Source organism: Gobius niger (assembly GCF_951799975.1).
Source record: "Gobius niger genome assembly, chromosome: 9".
Taxonomy (NCBI): domain Eukaryota; kingdom Metazoa; phylum Chordata; class Actinopteri; order Gobiiformes; family Gobiidae; genus Gobius; species Gobius niger.
The window spans coordinates 4,372,538-4,387,620 of record NC_136860.1 but is presented as its reverse complement, the minus strand read 5'-3'; the positions used below and the strand labels follow the sequence as shown (position 1 = coordinate 4,387,620).

The 15,083-nt window shown below is 42.2% G+C and overlaps 3 protein-coding genes across 3 annotated transcripts; 1 reads left to right on the top strand and 2 right to left on the bottom strand.

Annotated features, from left to right (window-relative positions):
- Positions 1-583: 583 nt before the first annotated feature.
- Positions 584-6,876, bottom strand: adat3 (adenosine deaminase tRNA specific 3). Its single transcript, XM_079562512.1, has 2 exons — positions 6,784-6,876; positions 584-1,604 (listed from the first exon to the last, which is right to left on the bottom strand). The coding sequence occupies exon 2, from the start codon at positions 1,587-1,589 to the stop codon at positions 594-596; it is 996 nt and encodes a 331-aa protein (XP_079418638.1). The 5' UTR covers positions 1,590-1,604; positions 6,784-6,876; the 3' UTR covers positions 584-593.
- On the bottom strand, positions 4,872-5,573 carry alkbh6 (alkB homolog 6; the record flags this gene model as incomplete). The annotated part of the gene is made up of 1 exon (XM_079563743.1): positions 4,872-5,573. One exon carries the CDS (start codon positions 5,571-5,573, stop codon positions 4,872-4,874), a length of 702 nt encoding a protein of 233 aa, XP_079419869.1.
- Positions 6,877-7,178: 302 nt separating the features above from the next.
- Positions 7,179-14,425, top strand: osgepl1 (O-sialoglycoprotein endopeptidase-like 1). The gene is made up of 7 exons (XM_079562954.1): positions 7,179-7,484; positions 8,235-8,622; positions 10,104-10,308; positions 11,482-11,630; positions 13,556-13,686; positions 13,758-13,829; positions 14,197-14,425. Exons 1-7 carry the CDS (start codon positions 7,294-7,296, stop codon positions 14,276-14,278), a joined length of 1,218 nt encoding a protein of 405 aa, XP_079419080.1. The 5' UTR covers positions 7,179-7,293; the 3' UTR covers positions 14,279-14,425.
- Positions 14,426-15,083: the final 658 nt, after the last annotated feature.

The following is a 15,083-nucleotide window of genomic DNA, read 5'->3' as shown; positions in this document are numbered from 1 at the left end:
TTTCCTTTCAAAATAATGTTCTAATAGTTTTCAGTTTGACCTCTTTAAAATCTTAAACAGTCCCAAGTAGCCCCTGCTCAGTCCTCAAGTACCTGTAGGGGTCTCCGTACAATAAGTTGAGAAACACTGGTGTAAGTCAGTGTTTCCCAACCACGGGGTACTCGAGGACCAAGCAGGGGCTACTTGGAACTATTTCAGATTGAAAAAGGGGAAAATGTAACATAATTTTTTATAGGAAAAGCTATATTTTTCAGTAAAATGTGTTGCTTTGGGAGAATTTTAGGTTTATTTTGACTGCAAAATTGTCCTTTTTCTTATACAAACCACTTTCAAGGAATTACTTTCTAAATAAACTGTAACACCCGTGAGGTAGGGGGTACACGGTTGACCACTGAAAGGCCAAAGGGGTATGAAAGACAAAAAACGTTGGGATCCACTGGTGTAAGTAAGGAAAAGAACTCAATTTTTTATCACTACAAATGTATTGGAATCAGAACAATGCAAAAAGACAAGTTTTAAAATGCATTCACTTTACAGATAACTCAAAATAAAAACTCCTAAAATGAGAACTCAGCCCCAGTAAAACAATCCAGTTACTTCTCCTCGTCTTTACCTTCTTTCCCAGTGTCCAGGTCTCTGCACTGTCCTGCCAAAACTCCCTTAAACACGTCGAACCTGTGATTCAGGTCTTTCTGTGCGTGGATTTTGAATTTCGTCCCCAGCGCTCCGTCTTCTGAACCCGTCCCGTAGAAAACTCTCCCGATCCGCGAGTGAACCAGGGCCATGGCGCACAGGACGCACGGCTCCCTGGTCACGTACAGGTCGTATCCGGTGCAGATGTACGGCTGTGGCACGACGCCGTCACCGTCCGAATCCGGGGAATCGAACCTGCAACCCGGGTGTTCCTCGTAGGAATAGCAGCCGCCGCCTTGACTTCTCGCCACCAAGTCGATGCAGGTCATCACGGCGTGTTGGAGCGGGTGATTCCTCCGACAGTCGTGACCTGTGGCGATGATTTTGTCCAGATTCGGGTCGACGATCACCGCGCCGACGGCCTCCATGTCTCGCCGCTTCCCTTCGTTTGCCGCCTCGATCGCCGACGTCATGTAATTAAGCATTTTCGCCTTTTGTTTGGCGTCGAAAAGCTCGCCACGCAGCGCCACCGTCACCTGCTTGTCCTCGTGGAAAGACGTCGGCCAGTGTTTGCTCGCCAACTCGAATTGCCGCCGGGTCAAAGGCGGTCTGGATGGGATTTTCACCTCGAAAGGCCGACCCAAACCCAGATCTGAAAAGTCCAAATCCAGCTGTGCTTCGGCGTCGTCGATGGGGAAGAGCAGGATCTCCAGAGCGTGCGGCGAGCCCTTGGTTTTGCAGGGTCGAACGCGCTTCACGTGGGTCAGAGCGGTGAGCGGGTGCAGGGCGTTGAGCCTGTGGACGAGCTTCGAGGTCTGTTTTTTGTCCAGAATCGGGGCGGCAAAAGCGTCGATGAGTTCCACGTCTTGGGAAAGCTCGTCGGAGAGAACAGGCAGCGCGTCCCACGAGTCGACGTCGCTGCCTGAGCCCTTCCAGCGCTTCCTCTCCGGCTCCATGGTCCCGAAATTCACCTGGAAAGATCATTCACAAAATAAATAATAAGTACATTAGACCAAACAGTTGCTAGATATTGAGCAAAACACAGACTAGTATCAGCTTGTGCTGGTTTAGAAAATGTGTCACAGTGACTAAACCAGTGCGAGCATGGAAGTTTGTGGAACCTTTAAGGTACAGTCCGGGCTGAGCTTTGAGACCTGCACCTGCACCAATTGGCTTGTTGCACAATGTGGCTACGCTAGTTCCTCTGAGCTGAAGTTGTGGGTGCTAGTACTTCCTGTTCGTATTAATTTCCATTAAGATTAGTTTAGACCCGTTCGAATCATGGTATTTCCTAGATTCTGTGGTGGACAGTGAGTTCCTAGTAGATGATCACTTCCTGCAGGTTAAAGAGTTGCTGTACAGTGTAAATATTTCCGTAGAGGAGACGTCTATGTTTATAAGGATCAGTGAGTTTGTCTTGAAGCTAAAGGCTAACATTAATTTCATGCATTATACAATTTGAAATAGTCCCTTTTATTCATTTTTTTTATAGCATGTTAGCCTTTAGCTTCAAAACAAACTATCAATCCTTTATGATCACAAGTGTCTCCGATCTGAACTCATTACATCAAGATTTGAACACACAGTAAATGATCATCTACCGGGAACTCACTGCCCGCAACATAATCTTTAGACAATATGATTATTATTCCAGGAAAAGAATACAGACAGGAAGTACTGGCGCTCACACCATCAGGTCAGAGGAACTAGCATAGCCATACCGTGCAACAAGCCAATTGGGACTTGATTGAATTGCTTTTACAAGTGAAATGTTTCTGTAACTGTAAATAAATCAGCCTTACAACTGTTATCAGTTAAACCAGCATTTATTTGATTTGATGATGTTCAGCACATATTATGAGATAAGACTATGAATATATTGTTAATTGTGAAAATGCAAAAATCAGTTTATCAGCAATACAGAATGTTAAAGTCAGTTTCAAAAAGCACCAACTGTCATTTCATTTCTACATATTTTCAAATGTGTCGTGTGATCAAGACAAAGGAATCCAGTCACATCAGTCTTGGATATATTTCTCCAAAGAGACAATGCTTTTGCTTGTTTTGTTTCTTTTACATGCAATTTTCATTCCTCTACTTCAAGCAGCAATTGTTCTATAATTGCATACAAAGCTCAACCTGCCAGAAAAAACTCATAATGATAATAGTGAAAATATTTTTCTAAAGCCAATGGGACCAGGTTTGGAGGTGTTTGGGTAATATGATAACCTGGTAAGAGCCAGAGTGATAATCTGGGACCGAGCTCGGGCAGAGGTCACACGTTTGGAGCAGCATTGAATCAAGAACACTGCAAATCCATTCACTGTTTAGATTTGAAAAAAAGTAATGTGTGTTTGTGTTATGTGTTGCAGCACCTCGTGTTTATTTGTGATCGCAGCGTTGTTAACTAGTGTCTTTTTTGGCAGAACCAGTTTTGGTTCAGTCTGAGCGGTGAAGGCGGGAGATGTTCAAGATGGAGTCTCTGTTTGTGTAAACTCATAAATCCCGGGAGAATTCATCTTGCTGGAAAAGTAGCTGCACTGATTAAGATGAGGTTGATCATGCTGTGCTATATTTACTTTCCTGATCGGACAGTAAGGCTGCACAATATATCGACAAAGTCTCGTTATTACAAAATATATTATATATTATATATAAACTTTCTAGTTTTGTCCAATTTAGTTTTGAATATCAACATTTACAGTTGGATTGAATGTTTACAAACCATACAAAATTAAATTTTGTTTTCCTGCATTTGTGGCATTAAACATTCAGTGTTTAGGCATTACAATGGCATTAAAAAGCATTACATTTGACCTGCTTCGACCTGTAGACACCCTGCATTAGGTGATGGAATATCCATAATCGGAAGAAGCCAAATTATATTACACAATCACTGAGGTCTTCCATCTGAAAGTTATACATTTTTTCTTAACACAGCAAAAAAAACAACAGTAGCAATTAACAAAAAGTGCAAAAGTTAAGGATTTTCCTAGTTTAGTTCAAATTTAGCCTTGTTTTGGTCTTCATTTAGTTCTAATGAAACTTTCCGAAATGGAATGTACAACGTTGAAAAAGTTTGGTAAAATACTGTAATAGTAGTGTACTTATTGCAGTATTCAAATTGCTTCTTTTTTTTGCCCCATATCGTGCAGCACAGCTTCAGGTAATTAATTATTGGATAAATATTAATTTCTATGTAGGCCATTCCCAAACATGTCAAAATTACCAAACAAAGTGATAATTAGGGATGCACCGATACCACTTTTTCTAAAACCGATACGAGTACGAGTGCGAGTACTTTGATTTGAGTACTTGCCGATACCGAATACCGATATGAGAACAAGGCATTTTCTTCAACATCCTTACTTTTTTCACAGCAGATTGGTTTGTAAATTAGTTAATTTACTCATTTACATTTCCTTAAGTAAAGCAGGCGACACTTTTAAGAGCAGTAATATTAGAATTGTGCTGATGCCATTTATTTATTTATTTTATTTTCATTCAATATAATTTTAAATTTTTATTGTACTTTATTACTCAGACAGAAAAGCCCATGTCCAAAAGCTCCCCAATACCTGTGCTTTATTCATGTATGTATTTTTATTTAACAATAGTATTGAGATGTTACTTAAATGGTTGCTTTTCATCTTTACTTCAGCTCCGTGTGGATTTTCTCGTGTGTTTGTAGTAACTTAGCGAGTAGCTACAGCGTTTTCATTGTTCTGCTGCAGCACATTTCCGCTCAATATGGACATGCTGTATCTCTTTAATTTGGATTTTCTGAGGACTTCTTAGTCCCTGGGTTAGTTTTTCAGATGAATAAACCCCTGGGCATAAAACGGCGTCAGAATGGCCAAAACTGCTAGCCGCGAGTTGGCAACGTTAGCCTGTATCTTGTAAACACTGCAGACGCTGCAGCACTACCAACATTTAGCTCTGGTTAAATCCAGCACAGACTAGGGAGTGTCGTCTGTAATAAAGTCAGCTCGATGTGGATTATTGTATTTCCACTAGAGAATTGTCCAGTTTGTTGCTTCTTCTCTCCTCAGCTGAGATATAGGTGCGCTGGCTGCACGTCAAGTGGTATCGGTTTCTGGTATCGGGACCTCATGAATGAGTATGAGTATGAGTACAAGCATGTGGTATCGGCCCGATGCCCGATACTGGTATCGGTGCATCCCAAGTGATAATACTTTAACTTTTAAGACTACATGAGCATTTCTGTAAGCAGAGGCTCATTTCCGTCCCAGAATGAGCTTGTTCTTGATCACTTTTGGCACGTGTCGAATGGTCAGCGACACTCTGGTCCCTCGGGTCAAAGTCTCTCCTTTTGCGCCTCCGGCATGAGCCAAATTCATCACTTTCTCCGTCAAGCCGTCCTCCTCGAGCGGCCGTATCCCGTGGAGGAGCTTCTTGTACATGTCCTCTTGCAAAATCAACAAGCTCCTCGGCTTCACCAGCAGCGAAAAGAGAAAGCGGTTTTCCTCAGTCTGCGGTTGTTGCTCTTCTCTACCGATGGGGTTGTAAAAATCGAGCAGCGTGTGTGATCCCAGGCTTATTGTAGTGACCGTAGGGTGGTACAAAGGCCCGTCTTCGTGCGGCATAATCCCTTCTCCAGATTTGTATTCGTTGACTAAAACGTGATTTGCCGTTTTCCCGCTAAACGCACCGAGAGACGATATTCTCTCGCAGTGCGTCTGAAGCCATTCCGGGATCTTCTCGGCGACCATGCCCTTGGGATGCGGCAGCCCTCCCCAGTTTTGGAGCCGCCGGCCCGACAGGTGAGTCCATTTAGTTTTGGGGGATTTGTAAACTTGTTCCAGCAGGTAGGACTCCTCTTCTTCTGTTATGAAATCAGGGATGTAATACGCCAACGGAGGAGCAGAGGTCACGATAAATGTCTGCAGATCTTCAGTGAGACAAGATGGCGGCTCCATGCCTCCACTGGGAAGATAAAGTGCCAAGTGAGTTCCTTGTCTTCACTGGAAGCTGAGAAATGCACCAAGATAAACTGTGAATTAATAGCAACCATGTAGACAATGTAAATTGCAGGGATACAATATATAATACAAGGAAAACAGAAGGAATAATCTTTTTTATTACGCATAGTTGCCGACGCTCGAGAATCATCCAATGTGCAACTAACTACACCTGTGTGTCACCACTTCCCAAACTAACATCTGATGGGATTCTCGAAACTTCAGCAACTATGCATAATAAAAAAGGTCCGGTTGAAGATTATTCCTTGTTTTCTCTTTAAGGAGTGTTTACAAATTGTCGTCATTTTCAAAGTGCAAGTGCAAATCACTCCTCGCAGAACAAAACTGGGATATTTCAGGATTTTTGACATACATCATTTCCCAGTTATCCAGTGTTACTGATTTAACACTGAGATATTTTTAAGCCACAAAAAATGGAGACAAAAATCTAATAAAAAACGTGACAAAAAAGCAACGAAAAAATGTCAAAAATACGCCGAAATAAGAGTGACGACGACAACACGGCAACGACACGGGGACACATCTTATATCAGCTTGGTAGGGCTTAGCTTTCAAATGAGGCGTTACTCTGGCCTACAGGCTGTGAGCTTCAGTCAAGAAGCTTGTAGATTTGGGTAAAGTGGAAGTGGAGAAAATGCACTTGGTTAAGAGAGTACATCAATAATTTGACCAAAACGTCCTGAGCACTTTGGACTTCAACTTTTTTAACTTCTAGAAATGCAGTTTTATTACATCTTATGGATACCTAAAGCTTTTCTAACAATACTAAGCTGAAATGCGTTTTCATTTCTGAAAAAAACACACACACACACACACCTCATTTTGGGCGAGAGAATCTAGAAATCTGTATTGTACGGAGCTTGTATATAAAATAAAGTTTAATCAATAATGTAAAAATAAAATAGACACAAATCATGACAAAAGTAACCTATGAAGTCCATCTTTACATTAATGTCAAAAGTGCGAGTCCATTATTTTATTTTTTATTATTTTATCTGGTCGTATCGAAACTACGCCGCTAAATTGAAGGTAGTTTTGAATCTTAACAGCATGAACTCATCAGCCAAAATGAATAAAACGTTTACAATCCACCATCTAAAAGCACAAACAGAGCAGACACACAGTTATACGCTTTAACATAATTTACCTCTTTCACTTTGAGCGTAATTTAAAGATAAACCGGCGCAAATCAATCAAACGTTGCTGAAAACCACGCCATCAGTTTCTACTTCCGCGTTGGTGCAACCAAGTAACATGCCCGGGTAAAACTCCAACACATTTGGACCTAGTTATAATTAGTTTTATTAATATATTCAGATTTTGTTTCAAAATTCTGTAATCACGGTGATGAAAAAGATTAAATGTTCTGTTGATTTTATAACTTTATTTGAACGCGCGCGGTACAGACGTCACAATCAGTTGCTACTCGGGTTTATTTTTATGACACACCGGCGGAAAGCTTGAGAGCATGGATGGATGTAATTCAACTTTTTTTTGCTCATTTTCGCTAAAAAGAAATAGATGTTAAAGCCTTTATAAATGTTCGGTTTGTATCATGTTTCGTGTAATTTATCAAAGATGTCATATAATTGATTTGTTACTCATTATGTAGTGAAATATTTGGTCAAAACATGAGTTAACCTTGAGGAGATAAGCCATGTTTAGCTCGAAGTTGCGCCTCTTTCGAGGGCTCGGAGGCGGCCGTGTGCGCAGACAGAGCCGGGCTGGAGCCTCCTCTCTGGTTCTGGGCATCGAGACCAGCTGCGACGACACTGGAGCCGCGGTCCTGGATCTAAACGGGAACATCCTGGGGGAGTCACTGCATTCACAGAAGGAGGTTCATCTCAAGTGAGTTTAAAATTGTATTCACTTTCCTGAATCTACCAAAAATATTTACTCAAGTGAGAGTAAAAAAGAAGTAAGTAACTGTTTGAGCGTAAACAGTTTGATCAATGTTTCAATCGTGACATAAATTATGAGGAACAAAACATGAAATAATGTTAAAATATAAATAGACATCACTATGAAGAATTAAGTAACAAAACACAAAATAAATCTATGTTCAGTGTTAGGCAAGTTACTTAAAAATTGTAATACATTCTATATTAGTAGTTACAGCTTTAAAAAATGTATATGTTTGTATCATATATCACACAACTTGCATCTAGTCCCTTTAAACATTTGCTCAGAGTGGAAAGGCTAACTATTATTTTATTCAAGCAAGAGCACAGATGCTTTATTATAATATTACTGAAGTAGAAGTTTGGAAGCTACTTCAAAAAATAAAATGGATCTGAATAAGTTGTAAATATTAATGTTGTAAGTGTTAATGTTCAGTCAGTCTGTTCCTTTTTCCTTTCCCTTAATGAAGTGTACCTGCTGCTGCTGTGTCTGCAATGAACTGATTTTATAATGAACTGATTTTTATTATGTACATTGCTGGGCAAATGTATTAGAATGTATGAGCAAGCCAAAGGCAAATTTCTGCCATCATTATGCATGGTAGACAATAAAGTTTTTCTATTCTATCTATGTACCGGTACTCTTAACTCATTACACACACTCCATTGCACTAACTACATTTGTTTTTGCGTTCAGGACCGGAGGAATCATCCCGACGGTAGCGCAGCAGCTGCACAGAGAGCACATCGAGCACGTTGTGAGTGAAGCGTTGGCTCTCAGCGGCGTCTCCCCTCAGCAGCTCTCGGCCGTGGCCACGACAGTGAAACCCGGGCTGGCCCTGAGTCTGGGGATCGGGCTGGAGTTCAGCCGCAGGTTCGTGACGCGGCACCGAAAACCATTCATCCCCATTCACCACATGGAGGCCCACGCCCTGACGGCACGGATGACGGAGCAGGTGGAGTTCCCCTTCCTGGTTTTGCTGATCTCGGGGGGACACGCTCTCCTCGCCGTGGCCCGAGGGGTGGACGATTTTCTGCTGCTGGGACAGTCGTTAGATGTAGCTCCAGGGGACGCGATGGACAAGGTGAGGCGTTATTAATGAAAATACAATACAAGTACAATAGTAGGTTTATTTGTAGAGCAGTGCATTCATGACATCTAGAAGGTCGGCCGGGGATCTAGTTTATTTTGGAGCAAGGGTTTATGCAACGCAATGGGAGAAACGCCTTTTTTGAAAGAAATTTACAAGCTGAAAATCTCCAAATGTCTCCCTGGTCTTCATTTGACAGAGATTGGATTTACAAACCTGTCACAGTCATCTTGTGTCTGAAAGTCCTGTCATCATTTTGAATATTGTCTCCTGTTTTGGACGTCTTCATGAGACAGTCATGTGACCTTACTTCATCTGCACTGAGAAAGAAGACTCTGAACTTTGTGGCCGTTTTCAAGTCCAGCCCTTACACAGATATCAACCATAAACCAAGTCAAAACTTTAGCATATATTTTTGATGGTTACTATAGTTACCACAACAGGATTCTTAGCTGCAACAACTTTATTTTAACTTATGGGCTGTTCCATTCACCTTAGTATGAACGGAACCTATTCAAAGTGCTTCACCGTTGCATGAAATAATAATTATATCCATCCATCTTCTTCCACTTGTCCATTGCCGGTTGTGGGGGCAGCTGTTGGAGATGCTCAAATCACATGGCACCATCCCCTATAGCTCCCCCTGCAGGTGGTGTGTCCACAGAAGGACGGTCTCACGATTCTCAGGCCTGTTGGTCTCTCATAAGGGGCTTCTGAACCGCTCTTTGACCCGTCACCTATAGGACCTGTTTGCCCTGGGAACTCCCTACAAGGGGCACGAAGCCCCCGACAACAGAGCTCCCAGAATCATGCGAGTGCTCAAACCCCTCCACCACGTTAAGATGGCAGTTCCTGGAGGGGATATTGATAATAATAATAATGATAATAATAATAATAATAATCAAATTCAATTAAAAGATGTGCAATACATATGAATTTGGTTCTTTTCCACTGTCATTTTTCCACTGTGTGTGTTCATATATGTGTGTATATATTCTGTGTATGTATATAGTGTATAGTTTGTGTTTCTGTGTCTTTGTGACGTCAACCTGCCAGGGGTTCTGCAGATGGAAATTAGCCTATGGCTATAATCTGGCATATTTAAAAAAAAAAAAAAAAGTTCATTAATATGCATTGTTTTCCCTTTCTCTTAAATGAATAAATAGACCTCGGGAATCGAGGCTGCGAGTCTGACCACCACCAACACTCACACTCTCTCATTCCTTCTGGCCTATTGCACATGTTTTTAGTAGTCGGGGAAACCAGAGTACCGAGAAAGGCCCCTCTGGCCGGGGATCGAACCCGGGACCTAATAAAACTTTCAATATAATCATCATTAAATGACTTTTAAAGCAAACACTGCTGTTTCCGTGAGTCTTTTCAGATGGAATTCATTTAATTAACCCGTGAAAACTGCCAGATAAAACATGTGTAGAGTCTAATATTATTTGTATAAACCTGTTGTGGATTTGCAGGTGGCCCGTCGCCTCTCGCTGCTAAAGCACCCGCTCTGCTCCTCTCTGAGCGGGGGCCAGGCCCTGGAGCTGCTGGCCCAGAGCGGAGACCGCACCAGCTTCAGGTTCACGACTCCCATGAGCCAGAGTCTGGACTGTAACTTCTCCTTCGCCGGACTCGGGACCCAGGTGTCTCTGGCCATTGAGAAGAAGGAGAAAGAGGAGGGTGAGGCGCCTTTAAAACTCAGTTCTGGAGTCGAATATGAATGTGTTTATTTGTGTAAAATGAGCAATGTGTTCCTAGGGTTATTGAAGTTATGTCACAAAGCTGTGGTAGGTCCAGGTTAAGGAACAGTTGATGCGTACCTGTCTGGCACTTCATCGTCTCTGTGCGGACGTCGAAGTGCTCCTGGTGTTATTACGCCTCACAGTATAGTTCCCCTTTTTATCCGCTTAGAAAATCAACTAGGTTAATTTTGTGTAATTATACTTGGTTCCACACGTAAACATATTTAAATGTGGAAAGAGCTGCTTCTAACTTCACCCTATAAAGGAAAGTCTGCCCTCTTGTGGCGAAGTACTTGAGTAACTTTTTGAGGAAACTGTACTTATTAGAGTAGTTAGATCTTTCAGTACTTTTTACTTCTACTTGAGTAATAGTGTAAGTTAAGTTATGCTTTATAAATCCCCGGAGGGAAATTCGTTCCCTGCATTTGACCCGTCCTCAATGGCGTTAGGAGCAGTGGTCAGCCAGCCTAGGCCGCCGCTCAGGGATCCATCTCCAGAAGATTCATCTATTGTACATGTTTTTTTAGTGGTAAGGGAAACCGGAGTACCCGGAGGAAACCTATGCAGACACAGGGAGAACATACAAACTCCACACCAACCCAGGACCTTCTAGCTGTGAGACACGAGTGCTAACCGCTGCGCCACCGTGCCGCCCTGAAATATGTAGTTTGTGTTTCGTGGAATGTGTATTTTAATATATTTTACTGGTATAAATATTAGGATTTTCAGGTTTTGTTACAACTTATCCACTCAAAGTAACATTTTCTCCTCTTTTTTTTACTTGAAGTTATTATTTCAAAGTTTGGCTGCTCTATCCACTTCTGACCGGCACTTAGTATTTATTTTTAAAAAAGACTTAATAAACCAAACAATATCAAGATTAAAAAGAGGCTAAAATGTAAGTACGCAATGAGGTTTCTCTTTTTGACTGAAAAATAAATAAAAAAATAATCTCAGACCTCAGTTATTTTGTGATTTAATTATATCACAATATAGAAAATCACTATAACAATAATGTAACGGTATTAGTCAGCCCTAATATAAATTGTATGTAATAGTTTGTCTTCTCCTTAAACTTTTATCCATCTATAATAATGTGTTCCTGTTGCAGGTGTGGCGCCCGGGAGCCTGCTGTCCTGTGTGAACGACCTGGCGGCCGGCGTGCAGCACACTGTGGCCTGTCATTTGGCCAAACGCACTCACCGTGCCGTTGTCTTCTGCAGAAACAACCGGCTGCTCCCGGAGAATCAAGCCACTTTGGTATTTTCCCAATTCTGTCTTTTATGCTTTGGGTCCCGAGTTCAATCCCCGGCCTTTCTATGTGGAGTTTGTATATTCTACCAGTGTGTGTGTTGCCCATGCCTCTAAAACATGTACAATTGCTGGGTTGCAGGTTCTAGAATGTGATGATGTCATCGGACCCAGCGGGGGGCAAGAGCCAGTTTTTCCTATTAATAACATTACACTTTCACAAGTCATAGCTAAAAAGAAAATATATGAATTTAAAAAATGATCTTTAATATCAGTCACTGGGTCCAAGATCTCTCTGTACAAGACCAAAAATTTCCTCAAAAACAAAATAATTTTTCCTCTATATAATAGTATAGGCCTTTAGAACGCTGTGATGTCACCTGCAACCCAGCAATAGGCCAGGTTGAGTGTTTGGCAGATGGGGACAACGGATGGAAATTAGTCTGAGGCTAAAATCCAGCGTGGTGTGTTGACTTGTGTGAGTCCCATGTGTGTTTATTCACTTGCACGAAAAATACAATTACTGGAAAATCTCCCCCCTGGAACCGCCACCTTAACGTGGTGGAGGGTTTGAGCACCTGAATGATCCTGGGAGCTCATTTGTCGGGGGCTTCGTGCCCCTGGTAGGGTCTCCCATGGCAAACAGGTCCAATAGGTCCTGACGGGTCAGACAAAGAGCAGTTCAGAAGCCCCTTATGAGAGACCAACAGGCCTGAGAACCATGAGGCCGTCCTCCTGTGGACCCAACACCTGCAGGAGGAGCCATAGTGGAGCTGGTGCCATGTGATTTGGGCCCCACGACCTGGCAACGGACAAGTGGAAGAAAATGGATGGAAAATCTGTTTTTGCAGTTGGGGTTGTTTACTTTATTGTCCCCGTAGGGAAATTTGTCCTCTGCATTTGACCCATCCTTCAATACCGCTGGGGGAACCCGTAAGGAGCAGTGTTTGACAGCAGGGCCGCGCCCGGGGACCCATCTCCAGATGTGGAGCCAGGCTGATGGTCAGAATCACCTGGCTGGAGGATTCACCTATTGTACATGTTTTTAGTGGTAGGGAAAAACCGGAGTACCCGGAGGAAACCTATGCAGACACGGGGAGAACATACAAACTCCACACCCCGTCCTGGTGGGAATCAAACCCGGGACCTTCTAGCTGTGAAGCAGAAGCACTAACCGCTGCGCCACAGTGCAGGGTTTCGGGTTAGGTTTAGGGATGGCAATTATGCATATCCAAATCTCAAAGCGTATCAACAGGAGAGTTTACAGCCTATATGCCAGTGTGACACCTCATTTGAAAGCCGAGACCTTCTAGTTTCTAAAACTATGTGTAAGATCTGTGTGAGGGAAACACAACTTGCATCACATTTGCCGTTCCCTAACCCTAATGTGAACCCCTGACCCTAAATCTAAAATGTGGTGTCTGTTGGTGCTACTTTAAAGGAGTTTAAAAATGTTAAGTACTTTCCTCCTAAGTACTTTCCTCCCCCTACTAGAATGAGCTCAGACCTGTTCACCACAACTGCCTCTAAAATCCTGCACTGTCACTCAGAAAGGTGTTAATTCGGGTCTGAAGTGCCGTCATGCACGATATAATATAGAAGCTGCAGTTACACGTATGACCTGAGGTGGCAGTAGTGAGTATAAAAATGACCAACTCGCATCTAGCTCCTTTTAGTGGAGACATCGTTGCCACAAAGTGAGGACAATGGATAAGATAAGATTGATTTTCAAACAAAGCTTTATTGTTGAAGCGTAGGGTTAGTTTCTGAGGCATTAAAAGGTCTTCAATAATATTGTGTATCGTGATATTTTCCCGCCTCAATATATCGAACTTCAGATTTTGTCATCGTGACAGGCCGAGGCACAATGTTGATCCGTCGGGCTGAACTTTTGAGTTTGTCTTTAAATAACAGCATAAATGTTGCTTTTGTAGGTGGTATCGGGGGGCGTGGCCAGTAACCAGTACATCCGCAAAGCCCTGAGTCTGATCACAGAGCGAGAGGGGCTGCGGCTGCTCTGCCCTCCCCCCAAACTGTGCACCGACAACGGGGTCATGATCGCCTGGTGAGACGCCGCTTTATTCAGGGGACGCCATTATCGAACCATGTATTAGTATTATTCTGTTTTATATCCAGGAACGGAGTGGAGAGACTGAGAGAAAACAAAGGCATCCTCACTCCGGATGTGGACGTCGCCTATGAACCCAAGTACGTTGATAATTAAGAGTGTTTTACATCAATTAAGTGGTCATTTATCCTCAGTTCATTCATTAATTTATTAAACGACACTAGAGGGTCTTTTTGAGTTATCCTTCTAGTTTTAAATATGGTTTAAGTGTAAGGTTTTTCGGTTTAAAGACAGGGATATAGTTACAGTTTGAGCAATGTAGAGGCGTCTCAGCCAAACCCTCCCCTCAGCCAATCAACATTTCACATTAAACCCCTCTTTATGTTGCATTAATGATTAAGTATTTGTTAATGAAGAAGGTAGATGTGACTGGCTGCTGCCTGTATAAACCCATAGACAGATATTTGTTCTTTCTTTGCTTCATGATGATGCTGTTTTGTTTCTCAGGGCTCCTCTGGGCACAGACCTCACAGAGGAAGTGAGAGCGGCCGCCATTAAGGTTCCCCCTGTGAAGATGAGGATCACATGACCAAAGGGACTCGCTACTGAACTTTAAAACCTTAAATCAATTGTACAGACTTCCCATCGACTTCTATTAAACTCTGAGCAGTTTGGAATCTGAGGCTGATTTGCTATTCCTTAAACTATTTAAAAGTACATTTTTCTTGTTTTGGCAGTGGTGCAATGAGCCGTATAATTCTCTGACAATATTTAATTTTTATGAAGAAAAAACTACAACATGCCTACATGATCATGTGCTGACAGAAAGTAGCTTTTTTTTAAAGTATTCATCACATTTGATAGATACAACAGGAAAGGAATGTGTTTCTCTTTGGTCCTCATGACATTGCTGCAATACTACATCTGGTGGCCAGATGTGGTATGTCCGAAACAAACTTTGCAAAACTGTAATGGAGACTTTGCTCCTCCTAAACAGTTTAAAGCAGTACTAAGTAACTTGTTTACCTTAATAAATCCTTTCCGTAGTCCCTCTGGTGGTAATTAAAGTGTTAATGGGATGATTGGAGGGTCTTTCATCTCCCCCTGGTGTCTCTGGCCAGAAAACCACAAATGCAACTTCCCTGCCTCTGGACCGGAGTCACCAATACACACTAATGGAATCACAAAGAAGAAGCTAACGAGCAAAGCTAACTGTGCACGACTTTAAACAGTATTTACAGCCAAGTTTGAGTGAAAAAAAAATATTTCCATTGTGTAATTGGATGAACAATATCCCTCTGTCCCTTTGTCTTTTCTGTCAGTGTATTTACTCTCACGGACGATTAATAAGTTAAAAAATCGCAACTTGCTACAACACCTGCAGTTGCACTTAT

Excerpts from the sequence above, each read along its gene's own strand:
- adat3 (XM_079562512.1), bottom strand. The coding sequence starts at position 1,589 with ATGGAGCCGGAGAGGAAGCGCTGGAAGGGCTCAGGCAGCGACGTCGAC.
- osgepl1 (XM_079562954.1), top strand. The coding sequence starts at position 7,294 with ATGTTTAGCTCGAAGTTGCGCCTCTTTCGAGGGCTCGGAGGCGGCCGT. Across the intron at positions 10,309-11,481 it reads GAAGAAGGAGAAAGAGGAGG|GTGTGGCGCCCGGGAGCCTG; the intron begins GTGAGGCGCCTT and ends TTCCTGTTGCAG. Across the intron at positions 13,687-13,757 it reads AACGGGGTCATGATCGCCTG|GAACGGAGTGGAGAGACTGA; the intron begins GTGAGACGCCGC and ends TTTTATATCCAG.